Below are 18,909 nucleotides of genomic sequence, written 5' to 3' on the forward strand. Positions count from 1 at the left end.
TTTTTTTTAAGTTCCCTTAGAAGTATGGAAAAGGTCACTGAAAATATGATTAAAAGCATTTGTAAAAGCAGAACAGAAATAGAAGGCCAAGATCATAGGTGTTTTGGATACTTCCTCAGATCTGAGGAGTACCATGGTAAAGCTGCCCTATTTCAGATGGGATTTGTTGTGTATCGGTTAGTTGCTGCAATGTATTACACAAGACTTCCAGAAGCAGAGTCAGGTGCAGTGTAGGTGAGTTTTTAATGCTGCCCTTCCCTTTTTATAGCTCTGTCTTGCAAGAACAGAGTATTGTGGTTTCTATTTAATCACCTCTGAAATAATTGTCCAATTACACAATAATATGTTGCCAATCTTTTATAAGTTTCACATTTCAAAATAGACAAGGGAGTGGTGTTGAAGACAGATGCAATTGAGAACATTGGTGGAGAGGAAAGAAAATGGAAGATACTTATAGTGGTCAGTAACAACCGCAGCATTGAAACTTGAAGGTGTATATATATATATATGTTCAATTTATGCTCTTAAGGTATAGGTTGAACCACCTGATACGGTGTCAGTTCTAAATGTCTCTCCTAATCTGTAGCATATTGCAGAAAAATATTTGCCTCAAGATCTAACATGTAATCTTTGATGAGATTAAATGTATTAATCACAAGTTTCTGTTCTATATTTTCAGAAGAATGGCATATCAAATGGAACTCTCTACAAAAAAACATTTATTGAGCACTTTGAACAGGCACCAATGTATGTTGCTGTTCTTACTTTCCTGGGTTTTGGAGTGGGAACAGTATTTGGCTACCTGCGAGATTTTATGAGAGCCTGGGGACTAGAAAAACGTAACGTTGCTACTGAGAGAGAACAACAAAAAGTATGTATGAAAAAGACATTATGTATCCACAGCTGAGTTTTCCCCTCCTTTCAAGTTGTGTAGAATAACCTGCCAAAGTAACAAGGCAGACAACTTTCACCTTAGAGAAGAACATTCCATAGGGATGAGAGGAATGACACACACTGCAGTATAGTTAAACTTGTGTGTATGAATATGTACCTATACATATGTAAAATCGTAATTTTCAGCCAAAGAGATGTTCACCTTGTTCTAAGTGTGTCAGAATACTCTAAGCAAAATAGAATCTCAGTGTACTAGGTCAATCCACAGAAAAAGAAAACTCAGAAATGCCTTATTGTTAAACATATTATCTCTCCAGATCTCTTAAACCCAAATTTTTCTTTGTCCCATCCGGCGGTCTTGCTTTGTCCATAACTAAAGGCAAAGCTAACATCTTTGTAACTGCTGACTTAAGTTGCTGAACTACTGGACACAGAGTATTCAGGAATCATTGTACCAGCACAAAGTTAATGTAGCCTGAATTCTTTTGAGTCCTAACTTGGAAATTTTTTCATCCCGCATTCTTCTAAGTGAAACTTGCACCTCGGCAAGCTCAATTGCCTTCCAACTTTGTTTAGAATTTTTTTTTAATTTTTTTTTTTTTTTGCTCCTCTTTCTCTGTGCAGTTTGAGCCATCATTTACAGTAAGTAGCACCTGACATAATGGAGGGAAAATGCCAATAGTGTTACTGTTCCACTTACAAATAAAATTCCCCAATTTTTTTCTTGTTTTTGCTTTTCAAAGGTGCAGGCACAACTTAATGAAATATCATAGTATAGTCTTTCTATAAGTGTTCTCATGGAATACCCTTTTCAATTTGCTTCATGATTTGGCCATTTGTTGAGCTATTTTGATTGCAGACATGCCAGCTAAATCTTTTTGCCATCCACCGTGGGTTACAAGCTCATTTAATTCTCCGGTCTCCCACATATGTAACTACATGCCATGTTATTTTTTTCATTTTATTGTAACCAATGTCTAATATGGCTATATTGGTTTTTCACATAAAACTTTGTTGAGATTCTACACCATTCTTTTAATTTAATTTCCAAGCAAAATCCATAGATAGAAATCAGTTGTCAACCAAACTAGTTGTCTTCACTGGCTGTTTGCATGTCCAGTCTCGGTGAATAATGCCCAGATCAGATACATTGGACTATCTTTAATCTTATGTATCCAGCATTTCATGAAATCTAACGAGTTGTTTATCCTAGTTCTGCAATCTGCTCCACACATAGCAAAATGCCCAAGCTGAAACATTTTGTTTCTCCGAGTGAAAGAATCATGAGTCGTTTCCAACTTTCCAAATATTAGACTGGAGAATTAGGCCAACTTGTTGTTTGTTAAAGAGAAACAAAAAACTCACAACAACAAAACCCCACCTCCTAAAAAAGCCAACACTGTACTTCCAGGGAATTGAAGTAAGATATTTGTTGGTTGGAGTTGTTTGTAACATAGGAACACGTGGCTGTTAGAGCTCTCTGGTTGCTAATGAATCAATTTTTCCTTTTTAATGGGACTGACTTGGGTACAAAGCAGACATTTCCCTAGCAACATAACCCTGTGCATGTTTTCAAACCAGGACTTTGTGCCACTTTATCAAGATTTTGAGAACTTTTACACCAGAAACCTCTATATGAGAATACGGGATAACTGGAATCGTCCAATTTGCAGTGTCCCAGGGCCACAGTTTGACCTCATGGAACGAGTTACAGATGATTACAACTGGACATTTAGGTGAGTCAGCTTACACTCTGCAGCTGTCAGCTTCGTAAGAGTACTTCCAATACATCTGCAAAGCACAGAAAGTTGCACCTAGCCCCTCATACCTAGATGCCCAACTAATATACATCAGCATATGCTTTTCTGAAATCAGTGCTGTGCTGGTAATCTCTCCCTTTCTTCTGAATATTGTTTGGAAATGCAGTATGGAAGGGACAGAATGCTATCAATATGGATATTTGGTGTGTCAGCACAAGTAAGACTATGTACGCTTCATTTAGAACAGCAGATATTTAGTCAATATTACAACAAAAAATTGTATCCATTGATTACGATTTAAATCATAATTTCTTGCATTGCATAAATGTGGCTTCCTACTTACGTAGTGAGGGTTTGGCAGTGAGTTTTAAGCAGTTCACAGCTTTGAAGATTGATTGCAGTGTATCGCAACTGTTACTGAATTAAATAAATATGGAAATTCACCACATAGACAATGTGTAGGTTGACTATATTTCAGCTTATTGAGAATGTATCATAGTGTTTCCTGCAATATTTTCCTCATGTTTAATTTCTGTGTGTACATGAACACTGATGACTTTGTGGAAGCTGTTGACAATTTGCTTGAAAAAATAGGTCTGTAAGTTGTTCCTGAAATACAGTCCTAGGTTCATTTATTTATTTAAATCCATAGAAGCACCCTTTCACCTAATACCAGTATATTGCCATTTACAGCTTGGAATCTGGAAAACATTCTGATGAAGAAGCGGTATTTAGTCAGGAAAACAGAAAGGCTAGAAAAACATTTGGAACATTAAAGTATGAAGATTGTGAATTCCCAAATAGGAATTAGGCAGTGGAATAAAATTTGGTGGGAAAATTTTGGGGTTTTTTCTTTTAGTTTGGGGTTGGAGGGAAAGTTGCACTATTTAAGATTTTCTTTAATTATAGGTTTACAGGAAGGACTATCAAGAATGTAATCAATATGGGTTCTTATAACTACCTCGGCTTTGCAGAAACGGATGTTAACGCTTTGAAAACTGTGACCATAGAGTTACAAAAATATGGGACAGGAATCTGCAGTACCAGACAGGAAATGGGTGAGTAAACAGCTAGATGGCCACCAATGTTTCTGTAACTACATGCTTTTTATTACAGATATCTTGAAGAAATTGGATACTTAGAGAATTTTAGTCACATCAACAATTACTTGTTTCACTGTTAAAAATGATGCTGTGTTTTATTCGTTATCACATGAGGATTTTTTTAAAAAGAAAAAAATGTTATTGGGTTTTGGAAAAGCAAAAGCTAATTTGTCATCTAATGGCCTGGGACTTTTAATGATAGAAGTAGCAGGCTTGCTTTTTTAAAAAAGTAAAATAAAGATTGAGACTTCAAGAATTATCCTAGGGCAAATTTAATTGCATCACAGATTTATATCAGTTAACACATACAGAGTGTTTTGATTACTAAAATGAGCTTTTACATATTTTTTTTTTTTAATGTTCTAAGACCACATTGTAAAGTTTTGTGTGACATTAATGGACACAATGTAGACATTTCTAGTGTGCCTCCAATGAATAAATTCAGGAAGGCTCCATCTGATGTTTTAGGTTTATATGTCCTTTATGATTTGGTTTTTTGGTTTGTAGGCTGTGTGTAGTATTATCTACAGTTGTATATTTTTACACAAAGCTGTGCATTCCTAATGATGCAATCAGCCTGCATTTCAGAGAAAACTGTTTTGAGCTGTAGAAATGCAAGGGGAGATTATTCTTCAGTCTTTGTCTTTCTTGGGAGCTATCAAAAGAGGAAAAAAAAGAAAAGAAAAAAAAAAGTAAAAGAAAAAGGTAGGCTTCTCAGCATGGAGAAGTCTTTTATATACTTCATGCCACCCCAGTCTAGGAACCTGAAAAAATGTCACTTTGTATCTCTCAAAGCAAACTATTTTCCTCCAGATATCTCATGGAAAAAGTATTGTATTTCATTTAGGTTTTTATTTAAAGTCTCATTTCCAGACAAAAACATAATGCAAACCTTGTCATCTGCTTCTTGTCATCATGGTTTGATTTCCAGTAACAAATATGTCAGTGTCACCATTCCATTCAGAGAGGGTTTACAGGTTGACCCTACTTTCCTTTTGTAGGCAACCTATCTGGGGACTGCAATATATTGTTTAACCTGATTATATGCTTGACAGTGGTCACCATTACTAGTCATCTAAGGTATTAAAGGAACATTTTTCTCTGTCTTTTTCTCTTGGATTCTGTTTTGTCTGAGAACATTTCAAGTTGTTTTCAGTATGTCAAAGAATATGCCTGGTGTGACTTGTTCTCAAAAACCTTATGCAAAGATTTGATTCTGTCTTCAAATGTTAAAAATCTTATTAGTTAACTTCATTTGGTCTGTTGACAGCCAATGTATATTGATTTCTAGGACCTTCTCTTCATCTGAACTCCTGTGCAGTACTTAAAGTTATCTTGATAGATTGAGCAAAGCTTTAGATTAATTCTAATTGCTTTCACAACAAATAATCCCACTCAGGCTATTCACAATGCAAGAATGCGCTACAGATAAAGAACACTGTATAAGTCTTGTCAGTATCAGTCTTTTAGGGAGTGAATTTCAGAGAGCAGCTTGGACAACAAGACATTAAAATAGGGAAGCAGGGTGTTAAGACCTGGGTTAGATGGTGTAGATGCGCAGTCATAGCGTTTTGTCCTAGGCAGCTAGCAGAGACCCTGTGCTTGTATAGTCAGTGGAGAGAGGTTGCTCCACAGAGCAATTCCGAGCAATTCTTACTTCACTGTCCCTGGCTGTGTTGGAGCCTGTCTACCACCAAAAGCTGTATAAACAACCTAAGGAAATTACCTTCTTATTAGTAGTGTGGGTACCCTCTTTTCTTTTTGCTTTACCCTCTTGTGCTGCTTCAGCTCTATTCTGGTTCACAGTTGAGCAGATTTGAGAAATCCTATCGGAGTTAAATCTATATATACATATATACTTTCAAAAGATAGGTAAGGAAGGGTCTATATGAAATGTCTCATGTTTTGTAATTATCATTTGCTATCTTCATCTTAGAAAAATAGAACCGAATGGTTTTGTTCCTGGGCAGATAACATTTCAAAACTTCTGTCATTATTGTGTGGCTGAGCTAAAGGGATTTGAAGTAAAAATGAAGTGAGCTATAGGAGGCAAGGCTATAAATTGCTTGTGAAGTCTCAATCCGAGAGAGCACTTGTATGTATTTATAATTTCAAGCTAATTGATTTTGAAAGTACTGTTCTGCTTACGTGCATTTAAGTGTCTGGCATGTTTGGGGGGTTACCAAGATCTCTCTCAAAGCTGTGATAGGTCTCTCTTGAGAAGGATCATTCCACTACTTTAGGAAGATTTCAGAGAGGGGAAGACAAAGAAGAAACAAATAAAAGTAATGCAAGTGTTGTTTGAAAGACTAAATGATAGTAAAACTGTCTTTTGTGGTCTCCTGCCTAAACTTCTCTTTTTAAAACTATGCAGGCTATGGAGTGTCTATGAAATACTGTCATATGAGAATGCTGCTGCTCTCAAAATAAGTTAGTACGGACGTTTTAACATGGTGGTTTATATTTTGACAAAACTGTGTTTCAGTAAGGAAACTTAGTGAAGCTAAATCTTGCTAAATGTAAAATAGTTATTCTACATTCCCAGAACAGTAACTTAAGACTGTGTGTAAACACAGTTTGGAAACCAACTTCAGTGAGAACTGTGACGCCCTGCTCGTGCTTTCTGTAAAATAATAATGCACACACCACTTGAACATGCTTTTGTGGTTGAACAGGGATGGCTAGGAAACTGATAAAAACAGTGGCTGCTCTTCTGAGATTTGTCCTCCGTAAAAAGATATAAGGCTTTTCACTCCATTTTTAATTCCATGCTCTTTTAAAATAATAATAAACAACTTTCTTAGCATCACAGTTACATTTAAGACACATTCCTGGGGCTTTTGTGGGACTTTCAGTCTGAAAAAAAAATATTTTCCTTTTTTTTAAGACCAAGCTAACTACTATCCCTTAGGAGCAAGATCTTTGGGTTATAAGTGGTAGTTCCATGAAAGCATTAGCTTATTGTTCAGTGGTCAGAAAGCAAATCAAATACTAGAAATCATTAGGAAGTGAACAGAAGCCAACCACAGAACCTCAGTATGCTACTGCATAAAGCTGTGGTTGGCTGTCGTCTCAAGTACTCTGTGCAGTTCTGGTCAAAAACATTTAGCACAACTGGGAAGTGTCAGAGAAGGGCAACAAGGATCATCAAAGGCCTCAAACAGCTTTGGGTAAAAAGCTATTGAGCTAGCTGTCTTCAGCTGTCAGAAATGCCTATCAGAGCCCAAAGGAGGACATCACGGAAATCTTCAAAATTATGTGTGGCTTGGAAAGAGTGGTCAGGGTTGGCTGTTCATTGTCTCTTCCACTACAATATTCTACAGGCCATCATATGAAGTTGGTAGAAGGTTTCCATCTAAATACAGGAGGCAGCTCTTCACACTGGAGGCTGGCAGACCCAAGGAACTCATTGCAAAGAAGTCTGCAGATCCTAAAACTTTACAGTCCATTGCATTCCAGGGGACACTGGTCACATACAGAGGACAGATCATCGACAGTTACTAGAAATACCAAAAAACTGTTTTCTGATTCAGGATATCATTATGCTGAAATTAGTTAGAAGCTGGGATGCTACTATATATACATGTTCGTCCTGCTTTCATTATTCCCCACTCATCAATACAAGACCACTGTCAGATGAAGTATTATGGGCAAAAGGGACCTTTTGTGTGGCACAGTGCATCTAATACTAGCTGTTTAGCATTATTTTCTGTAATTAATTGTTTAGTATTAATTTATATTATTACTTATGTGCCTATGGCCATTACTGTGCAATCATTAATACCAGACCTGTGGACTAGCAAATCATTGTCCAAATTTGGCTTCAATCAGGAACGTGCACATACTTATATTTTCTGTAAAGTTGAGCAGTATTTGCTATAGAGGTAGCATGTAAGGAAATAATAAAGCAGTAACATGGATGTTTTCAGTATTTCTGAGGACACTAAGATCAAAAAGGCATTAAGGGAAGACACTTGTAAGAGATCAACACAAAGAGCAACAAGAGAGTTGCACATATGCTTGGGGCATGTCTTCTAAGAGCAGTAGCTTGGATGAATGTGGGAAAGTGGTTGTTTGCAGATGGTAGACAAAAGGCAAAAAATGCTGATATCATGGTCTCTTAGAGAGGAAAGACTTTTCAGTTCTGTGTGGTGCATGGGATGGAAGGATCTTGGCAGCAAAAATGTAGGCATAAGTAAGACCCTTCAGAAAATCTCAGAGAAGCTGGATATGTAGAATGAGGATCCTCTTGGTCAGAGGGACAGGCTGGGAGGAAAGATAGAGCTGTTCACCTAGAACGGTAAGAGTATTTTGAGCACATCTGAGAACACCAAGGGTAAACTTACCAAAGCCAGGGGGAAAGATGCTGCATAAACAATGTGAGATGTCAAGAGAGGATAGAGATCTGCACCTACCATATCTAACAAAACTGACCATGGCTGTAATCTAAATTAAAACAGCTTTTGTCCAACAGCAGTCTCTCCTGCAGGTGAAGAAAAAGTAAATTTTTTTGTTTCTTTGGCTAGTTTATTATAAGCCAAGAAACCAATCAGGGCATCACAATGCAGGCAATTTCATTTTCCAGGGATAAATACTGGGTCTGTCAATAGTTCTTAAATATTAAAGGATTTATGTAACTGGAAACCAGCTATTAAAGTAACGGGAGCATTTGGAACTTTAGGGTATTTCATGTAAACTACTTCCAAAATTTCTCTATGTTATGTTTTATTTATGTTTTGGTTGTATTTTATGTATTTTAATCTTCCTATCAGAAGTATTGTTTTCAGCTTAATGAAAATGCTGATTAATGGGTATCTAAATAAATTTGAAATAGTATGTATTCCTTCTATATAGTGAAAAGAATGACAACTTGAATGTAAAGTCCTTCTTTCCCATGCAAATCAATTTATTTAATGGCTGGAGTGAGAGTTGGCTACTATTGGAGGCAAGCTTACGAGCCTTTTGTCTGAGCCCATCGTGTCATTCTTATGTTTACAGTGAGCCTTTCCTAAGCAACGTAACCTAAAATTATTAAGGGAGAAACATGCAAATTATTATTTAACACTGTTTCCTGCTTGCTGATTGCAGGTGATAATAAAATCAGTAATGTTACACATTTTTAAAATAAAGCAGATTATCATGCCCTGAACACACTTCTAGGCTTAGCACCAGGGTGGTGGCGGGGCTGGTCACGTGAGCAGCTGGTAGTTCCAATGCTCTGTTTATCTAACTCACTATTATTCCTTATGGAGATTATATACGTGAGTAACAGGAGCAAATGTATCATTAGCACTGCTTAAGCCGCCCAGCAGGATTCCTGCCTTTTGAAATCCTTCTCCAGTGATTATGCCTTGGACCGAAAGACAAGACGGAGCCTGCACAGAAGGCTTGCAGGGGTGATTCATTGTGGAGGGCATGGTTAGGAGATCACCTTTGAGCGCCTGGCTTGCACTCAGCTGTAGGGCTTTTTGTTTGAAGACTTTTTAATACTTGATTGTGATCTGATTTCTAAAAAGCGGATCTGAAAACCTGTGCCAACATTAAAACTACAAAAGTAGCTCCATCTACTTCCTTCTATTAGGTTTTAAGGCCTAATATGAATTTCTAGCAGCATTTCAAGATGGTAAAAATAGTTATTCAGTCATTGGGTTTTTTATACCACTTCAATGCATTAATTAGGACCAGGGCTCATTTTAAACTCAGTTCTGTACAAGCACAGAAATAAATGGTCCATTTTCCAGTTAGGAGAAAAACATAAAGAACTAAACTTCCCATAACTTACAGTTTCCAAAGAGGAGCTTAAGGAGCAATAGAACCATGTTAATGAGAATTTGTGTGTGTGTGTGTATATATATATCTGTGTTTTGTCATCTTGGCTACTTTCTGATAAGGTATGGTATAAATTAGGAAACAGTTCACAAGAGGAATTTTCCTTCTTTGTCATCTCCTGCTAACATAATTCTCCTTTTTGCGCCTACCCTTGCATAAATAACTGGTCCAACTTATAATCAAAGAGTCAAGTTTGTTCCTGGTATTTCACCATTGCAAAAGTATGCCTTACAAAACATGATTAAGCTCTGGATAGTCCGTCTTCTGGCAGGTGGAATTGAAGGCATCAGGAGTACCTAAGGGTTGTGTAAACCTGTTCAAATGTCTCCAATATATGATGTTATTTATGTACATACAAATATTTAGATACTTAAGATACTGCCATCCAGGCTTTGTCATGAAGAGGCTGGACTTAAATTGTTACTTTTAGCTTGGTTTTTTATAAAGGAAAAAAAGGAAACAAAACAGGAAGATCTAAATTAAATTATAAGTTTTGTTAAAATGAACCTTTTCTTTTCTGAGAATCAGTAAATTACACAGGTACATTATTATATCTATGACACCTGCAGCATCTTTGTGGTATGAAAGCCCTGTTGACTAGTAAGAACATTAAGAAAGCTTGAGCACTTAATTTCTTTCAAATGCTTCCTCAAAACCCATTTCTTTTGGGGCTCTTTTATGCACATGCAGTGTTAAATGAGCAACTACATAACATTCCTGTGTCCTTCCCTCCCTCTGTCTTGCCAGTATATATCATTCTACAAGTTTAGGCTTTGCTCTTGGAGTGGGCTCTGTATGGTAGTGGTGCTATCGGCATCATCCACTCTTGTAGAATGGTGTAAATAAAACATTTTCTGCATCTCTGTTTCTTCATCCTTCTAATAAAACCTCACTCAATCTTGCTTTTTTAAAAGTATGTAGGTGTTTCAGTAATGTTATTTTTCATCTCTAACAAAGATCTTACCAGAGTGAGTTTGTGACCTTAAGTTTCAAATGTGGCAGGAAGGTTTAGGTATTTTATTCTGTTCCCCACCCTCCTAAGAATACCTCTGACAAACCATAATTTTCATACAGTAATGGTACTTATTCATCTTAGTAAGTCACATCAGTGATCCATAGGATTTCCAGTCGCTGTCCTTATGTGGAAGTAGCTTTTATGGGAATCTGTTATTTTTCTTTCGTTGACTTGTTGCTTATATCAGCTTACTTCTCCAGCTTTTGTTTAACTTGAAGGTATTTTCCTGTCTTCTTTGGGTCTTAGAATTCCAAACAAGAAATTCTATTACATACTGTTGCCAGTGTTGGCAGTTTAACTAGTACATGTCATTAGCACATAAGAACCTGAAAGACTGTATTGGGCAGACTAACCAGTGGCATAAACCACCTTGTCCAAGCTGAAAGTGTCAAATCTAAATAATGAACTGTATAGATCATGGGAAGTGCGTTTTCAGGCTTTATCTGTCTAGTAGAATGACAGTGACTTTCAACCCAAAAGCATGGTTAAAACTATGAAAGCCTGCCAAAGCACAGTGTATTTCATGTTCCCTGTCCCCAGAGTGCAGTGGCAAGTTAATGGAGGGAACTAGGTCATCAGATTTTGAAAAGGAGGGCATTTGCTTTGAAAAGTGTGGAAATTTGTGGAGGTGGTTAACATCGCAAAAGTCCATTTTTTATAAGATCTTCAATTTTACTCTCCATAACACCTGTACAATCCCAGAACACAGTAACACCTGCTGTTCAGCAGGGAGAAATAACAAGATATTTTAAGGGCGATGATAACCTGACTTGAGGCTGCTAAGGTTGTATTCAATGAAGACCAGTGTAATTCCTGCCTTTCTTATGTAGCTTGAGATGTTAGCAGCCTGTGCCAGTGGAAGTTCCTTTGGATCAAATTTGCATGTGTCTGGTAGTGCTGTTTTTACTTGTTGGGGTGGTTGCTGTAACCAGCTGAGAATGCTAGTAGATAACCTTCGTTCCAGCAGAGCATATTTGACTCCTTGTTTCCGCCACTGGTCCACTGGAGAGAAGTGATATAACTGGTGCAGTTTACATGGTGTCCAGGGACTGACCAATACCGGAGAAATCTTATGATATGGTTAAATAATTGCATAATTTATTCAATAAATTCCCCTTTTACTTTAAACCTGGGAAAATGCAAGCTGGTGTGCTTTATCAGCTCTATTCAATGTATATTGCTGTCACAAACCTCCCACTGTCAGTACTGATGTGTATTGTATTGCTTCTACCACACCTCACCTACCACATACATTATTGCCATTATAATTAAAGTAATTCAAAAGAAGGAGTTATTTTGCAAATAGTTGTCATTCAGGTTTTAGTTTTGCAAACCAAACCCTCATTGATTCCAATTTGTATTCCAGGATTTGTAGGCAATAACAATACACAATATCATCTGCATTCTCTGCTAGGATTAGTAAGTAATAAGTAGGAATCAGTCAATTTCAGAATGTCTCATTCTTCACCGTCACAAAATCAATAAAAATAGGTCAAAAATGTGCTGTTCCTTTCTGGTTCATCTAATATATGCTTGACCAGAATAGTCTGTAGTGAGTCAGGCTTTTCTTGTTTGTAAAAACAGAAAACATATGATGTAACCCCAAAAAGCAATTTAACTCCACCCCAGTAGTGTTGGATTTATCCCTGGGAGAGTCAGCAACAATTCTGTCATGCCTTAAGATGCCTGTCTTGCAAAGCACATACTACTTGTTTCTCATGCTTGCACAAACCTCCTCCTAATTCAAGCTGTGACCATAGTGTGGTTGACTTCAAGCTTCCATTTCAGACTTCGTCTTCTCTTTGTGTGCCAATAACCCTCAAGTGACAAAATAACATCTGCAGGGAACACTAGGGCAGGTGATTATGCTGGAACCTCCAGTTGTCAATGAGTGCTGCAACCAGGTTGAAACCTAACTGGGCCCAAAATGCAAAAAATACAGAACTAACCATGCAAATACACCCTGGGACTTACTGGGCTTACAAGTTAAGATGTAGATTCTCACACACATCTTTAGTGAGCAGCTCAACTATGAAACACTGTGTGGTTTTGTATGGCTAAAGGAGTTTGGCTACTAAGCAGTAGCTGTGTGCAAAGCCAGCACGTATCCTTGTATATCTTGGGATCTACAAATTCAAAAAGTAGAAATCCTCAAAAAACTTTATGCTGAGTCAGCTCACATCTAATGGAGGTTCTGCAGAGCCAAATTTTCTGCATCATGTTACCTAACTTATCAGAGCACAAAGCCAGAGACAACCCAGATCAATGTACACCCAATGTGATACTAGTGCAGAGGTGCTCTTGACGCTCTGCCAGAGTTGGCTCAGGTCTAGCAGAGCCCAGGCAGGCTCTGTGCAAAATCATGGCGCCACTGTTCTTTGTTGTCCATGTAATACAGGTTTTTCCAGAAGCCACATGATCCTTGCTCCTTATCTCCCTGGGTATGGGAGAGTTACCTGCCTGCATGATATTTTTCACATTCTGTTTCCAAGTGAATGCCAGTCTTACTTTGGATATTTAACAAGAAAAAATAACAAAAACACTACCTCACTGTAACAAGCTGAGTTAGTGCTGTTGCTGAAACTGTAATGCTGCCATTCTTATTTGGTTGGTGTTTTTTTTATGAGCTTTCCTCCATGGTGAAGGTAAGATTATCTTTGTGACTCACCATTCTTGTCAAGACACTCTAGCCAAACTTCTGCTTTCCTCCATTCTTCTGCCCGTGGTCCATCACAGTGAACACAGATTTCCTATTTCCATCAGCTGTAATTCACTTTCCTTATATTATTGTGAGATCAATTTAGGCAGTGCAAGTGAGGTGAGATATTCACTTCCCTAATTTTTTCTTCTGTTCCCTGCTTACAGCCTTATTCATAGGGGAAATGCTCTGTCAGAATCCACAGGCCACTTTCTTTTTTTCCCTACAGATCGTCCTGTAAGAGTTCCTTCTGCCTTGGTACCTGCAATGCACAGCCAGGCAATCAAAGACTAGAGAGCTGGCAAGTTGAGATGATTCATTACTGTTCAAAGTTACTTGTTATCTGAATCTCTTAACACCACTCTTTCATTTGTTGCCTTTTTTATTTTGTCACCCTTCATTGTGAGTTGGGTGGGAAAGATACAGTTTTTGTTGGATAGCTGGAACACCTCATTTGTTTGGAGACTGCAGGCACTAATATTAGATCAGTAACGTGTGATAAAGAAGGCTCTCCAGTGTTGCCTTATCATTTATGTTTGACTGTTGAGAGGGAGGAAAAAGGAGAATTATCATCAGTTATGGAGAGTGGTGTGGCTTTCACCTTCTAAAACAGAAAAAGATGAAGAACACTTTTGGTTTTCTGTCCATACAAAATCATAATTAAGGATTTTGTACACATACCTAGGCACTCAAGAAAAAAATGGAAGAATTTTGTTGTCATTTGTTTTTATTTTCACATCCAGAGAGAACTCAAAGAATGCCCAAGATGTTTGTCCCACGTTTCCTATGAAAAGGAGGTGTTGCAGGGGGCGGAAATGGCAAAAAATTACTCTTCAGAATAAACTATGTCAAAGTTGTTGTTATGGGAAAAGGAAAGTTCTTCCCAAAGCAACTGTTTTGCTGCCTTAACAGCACTTGTATTTGTTAGCATTAGTTATAGTTGGTTTGCATCCTTGCTTTTTCTTGCTTTATCCCACATGCAGAAGATATAAATGGAAAACCTTCATTAGAACTTAATGTCATATAGCTTAATGACACATTTCTGGCCTGTTCCTTTTGTATGTTTTATGTCCTTAGAATAAATAATTTCCACAGTTTAATGAGATTTAAGATTCCCTGTGCTTATTTCTGCAGGCACCCTAGACAAACATATAGAACTAGAGAAACTTGTGGCCAATTTCCTTGGTGTGGAAGATGCTATGGTGTTTGGTATGGGCTTTGCAACTAACTCGATGAATATTCCAGCCCTTGTTGGAAAGGTGAGTACTTCCTTAAGGAATATACAGAACAATCATTTGTTAACTGTTTTAAGAACTCTTCCAGTATTCTGGGCATGTGTTAAGTGCAAAGGCTTGATTAAGGAACAAAGCTAGATACCAGGAATGCATGAGTCATAAGGCTGATGACGTTATGACCTTCACTATATGCTCCTTCATCATTTTTTCTAGCTCTGGGTGTTGCTTTCACACATACCTAGCGTCTGTTTAAGGATCAGCAATATGGTTGTTTAGCTTCTCTTAACAAAGTTGCTTCTCCTTAAAAAGTAAGCAAATGTTGCATCCCGTGTCTCAGGTGTTGTGGGATGAAGTATTCAGGCTACTTGCAGAGATATTGTCCAGTTGCCTGTGATGAAAGGTGATGATTAAAATATTTTTTTACAACACTTTCAGAATAAAGAAAGCACAGTGTTTAGCATTCCTGATGAACAGATCTCCAGCCAGCCCTGCAAAGAAAGCAGGCAGCAAATGCAAGTCTAAAGTTGTGACCGTGTGACCAAAAGTTGGGGTTTTATTTAGTGCTGAAGGGACTTCATCTCCAATTTGAGGTACCTAACACAAAGGCCTAAAAATTCGTCATCCTGTCAGTCACAGCTCCTGACATAACAAGCAGATAAACTGTGCCGTTAGCTGGGAAAGTGCATAGCTCCTCTTTAGTTCATGCAAGTGTGAAACAGAAGTGTGTCATGCAAGTGGGAGACAGTATTTTCTTCTTGATGGAAACAGAAAGAGCTCACTGTGTGGTGTGTAATTAAGATTTCTTCTGAAGTACCGGCATAGGGGTGCAGCTACTTCTTTACTCACTATTGAGGATGAATCCAGCTTTTGCAAGAAATTTCTAAAATACTACATGTGTACAAGGGTTGGGCAGGGACAATTGCTTCAGCTGCCCAGAACATGAACTTCAGTCTGCAATGGTGCTGGAGAAGTTGTCCAACAATTTCATAAGGAATAGATACAGAGAATTAATAAAGATAAATTTATGAAATTGCAGACATACATAACAGCATAAAATGCTTGTCCCTTGCTTACCTACAAAATAATTTCCCCCCACTTAGCTGGCCTTATGTGGAGACTTAGGCCTCTGTCAGAGGTGGGATATTTAGGTATAAGTGCCACAGATAAAGATATTACTATATACATTATAACTATAACAATTTAGTATATATTATATATATATTACAGATATTATATAATTGCCCTATGTTGAGGAGATTAATTTATTCCTAAATTTTCCTCTATAATTAAGCCTAGCAGCTACATTTCCTTGTCAAGATGCACATACTCTTGCAGTATGTTAGTTCTGCATACCAGATTTTAGGCAGGTTTGTGTATCTCTCATAGGTATAATCTGTGTTTCCAAAATAAAAAATTACTTAATGTTGTGTTGCCTTTTGAGTAATGAAACCACAGCCAAGATGTGTAATTGTGTAACAGAAAGCAGAGCTAAATTAGGGTTCCAGTGTGAATTTCTACCATGAAACCTGGCTCCTGTCAATATAATATACAAATTTATTTATTCTGCATTTCTATTTTAGTTTCCAAAAACAAAATGAATTTTCAACAGAGTTAATTGATGAAAAATTATACTACAGGTGAACTGTATATGCATTTACCAGAGAACAACTCTGTCTGGTGCCTAGGCCCCACCTCACATTTTAATAGAGGTGGGATTTATGAGACACTGATCTGTTCAGCACTTTGGGTTGCAGAAACAAGATCAGATGTCATTCCAGCCTCCTTCCACTATTGTCATGCCGTCTTTATAAATGGAGTGGTGAATAAATGGAGTGGTGACTGCATTTTCCCTGCAACACAAATAGACTGTAGAAAGATGGTAGAGGAAGCAACATCACTTGGTTTTACTTTAAAGCAGTCAATCTTTACTAGTGTTATTCACTACTTTCCAGTTACAGGAAATATTTGGCTCTTTTGCACCACCTGGGAATGTCTGAGAATCTGATACCCCACTTTCTGCCTGCCTTTGCAGTGGGTCCTTGGCACCTTCAGAAAAGTGGCAGAAAATCCAGTTCATGCGTAATACCTACAGCTTCATTGGTGCAATGCTATATCATAGACACACATGTATGCTGGCACACACATGCACATGTCAACAGCCTCCCAACTCATGCAGATGCTTATTGTACTCCTTCTCCACAGGGCTGCCTCATTTTAAGTGATGAGTTGAACCACACTTCTCTCGTTCTTGGTGCGAGGCTTTCAGGTGCTACTATTAGAATCTTCAAGCATAATAGTGAGTATTGAAGTTGGAAATATTTAGAGACAGAGTTGTTCACACCTCAAAGGCAAGAATGCTTCCTTTCAATGCTTGCTTTGCTGTCAATCCCAGATAATACTTTTGTCCAGATAGAAGGATTAACTATTAAACATTATGAGTGATTTTTGTTGGGGAAAAATTAATAGTGTAATACTGTAATTGCTATTGCACATGATTTGGGTCATCAGGTTGGATCTTAATTTCCAAATCCAGAGTCTTAATTTCATTGCTGTCTTTTTGACAGGCTGAATGACTGTGTGCTGTGATAAAGTTTTTATTGTTATTGTCACTATAGCCAAAATAGTACAAACATACTTATGGAAACATACTCCGTATTTCCTGCCTGTTTCTAGCAGGTTTAATGCAACCAGAGTTACATTAATGTGGCATTACTTTAAAACAGTTACCTCAAATTCCTAGGGGACTATACCAAAGATGCAGATCGTTATATCAAAAGCATCATCCCCAGTATTTTTTGAAGTATAATTTTAGTGTAGAAATCACACATTAACTTTGCAATCATATAACTATCTTCTAAAATACTTCTAAAATGCTTTTTAGCTTCTCTTTAGCTAATGATGCTGTGGTTACTGTCAGAGACATTGTGACTGGCTTTGATGACAAGAGCTTGTTCTTTTCCCTTATTCCCCATTGCAGTTCCCTTTTCCATCCCCATTGCTGCCACCAGGCAGTGATTGCCACACAAGTTATGAAGCTAGAGAAATGGTAAGGAATCAGAAAAGAGGTCTGATCACTTCTGTTAATAGCTAATACAGTCCCTTCTCTTTATTAAGTGTTCTGTTCAGCCCTGAGGTGAGCAAAAATGATTTATGCATATGCTGTAAAAGGCCCAAGGATCTGTTGGAATGAAAAGCACACTATAATTATAATATAAGGTGTTGTTATAATTAATATCTATTCATAATTTGGGCAAGAAGCAATTTCTGAAGATCATAGAAGAATTAAAGTTCATCTGAACCTGAATATTTTTACAGAAGTAATTATTCATAGATTAGACTGTAGTGTAGCCCAGTTTGATTCACTTCCGCAAATCTGGATATGCTTATCATGGTTGCTACACCAGGCTTTTCTCAACGCTTCCTTAGTTTGTTCAGTGCCTTATCCCATTCAAACTTAGGTTTGCATCACATCTTGCAGGATGACCTCTCGCTACCCAAATTCAAGTTTTCGCAGCTTCTCCACCCATCTACGCTGTGTGCAGCCCAGCTGGCTTGTGTTGCTTCCCATAGCATTTCAAACATTCCACTTTGAGGAGTGTATTAGTCTCAACTGCTAGGGAAGCAGTGAAGACATCACTGGGAGCTTCATTCTCTCTCTAAGGAAATCAGTCTCTAACCACCTCCCAATATTTCATTCTGCTCCCAAGCACCTGATACCTAACCAGCCTTTGCTTGCACTCACGATAAATTAAAGCTGATGTTCTTCCAAATAATGTGTGAACCTAAAAATAATAGTGGCCTGTCCCAAAAGCACTAAAGCAGCACCTGAAAACTTAGACAGTCCCTTCAAGGGTTTTAGCAAATATCAGTAGAAGCCTATTCAGATTGCTTTGAAAAACTCATTGCCTTCTAGATTAGAGATCTGATTTGACAAAGTCAGTCTTGTATACTGTTTCTGAGACATCATCCTAACTTATTTTCAAAATGAAACTGGGAGCTTATGCAAGTGCTGTTTGGAATCTAAATGCCAGCTTTTGTCATCACAATCTTACAAAATTACAAAAAGGCCTTGAGTTTTAACCTAAGTTGCATTTAGAGAGCATTTCATGGGAAGAAAATTCACATGTTCATGTTCTCTCTCTTAGCCTACTATCTCTCAGTACCTTTGTTCCATGTTTAGAAAGTTATTTCTTTTAAATATTTCCTTCATCATACCTGTAAGTTACACATCACCAACAGCTTTTAAAATCACATGTGCAGAAATGTATGGATATGCTTCTTGCTTTGGAGAAAATAGGATGTGTATGCGGGGAGGACAGCAATGAAAAGCATAATCCAGCAGAACTGCCTCTGTAACTTGCATACTTTCACCCAA

General features: G+C 37.6%; 1 protein-coding gene across 1 annotated transcript in view; it reads left to right on the plus strand.

Annotated features, from left to right (window-relative positions):
- SPTLC3 (serine palmitoyltransferase long chain base subunit 3) overlaps positions 1-18,909 on the plus strand; it is an 86,624-nt gene that overhangs the window by 32,973 nt on the left and 34,742 nt on the right. Inside the window, exons 2-6 of the mRNA XM_037405740.1 lie at positions 680-871; positions 2,476-2,630; positions 3,564-3,712; positions 14,434-14,558; positions 16,737-16,830. Coding sequence (XP_037261637.1) covers positions 680-871; positions 2,476-2,630; positions 3,564-3,712; positions 14,434-14,558; positions 16,737-16,830 — 715 coding nt within the window. The remainder of the gene's footprint in view (positions 1-679; positions 872-2,475; positions 2,631-3,563; positions 3,713-14,433; positions 14,559-16,736; positions 16,831-18,909) is intronic.

Source organism: Falco rusticolus, chromosome 12 (genome assembly GCF_015220075.1).
Source record: "Falco rusticolus isolate bFalRus1 chromosome 12, bFalRus1.pri, whole genome shotgun sequence".
NCBI lineage: Eukaryota > Metazoa > Chordata > Aves > Falconiformes > Falconidae > Falco > Falco rusticolus.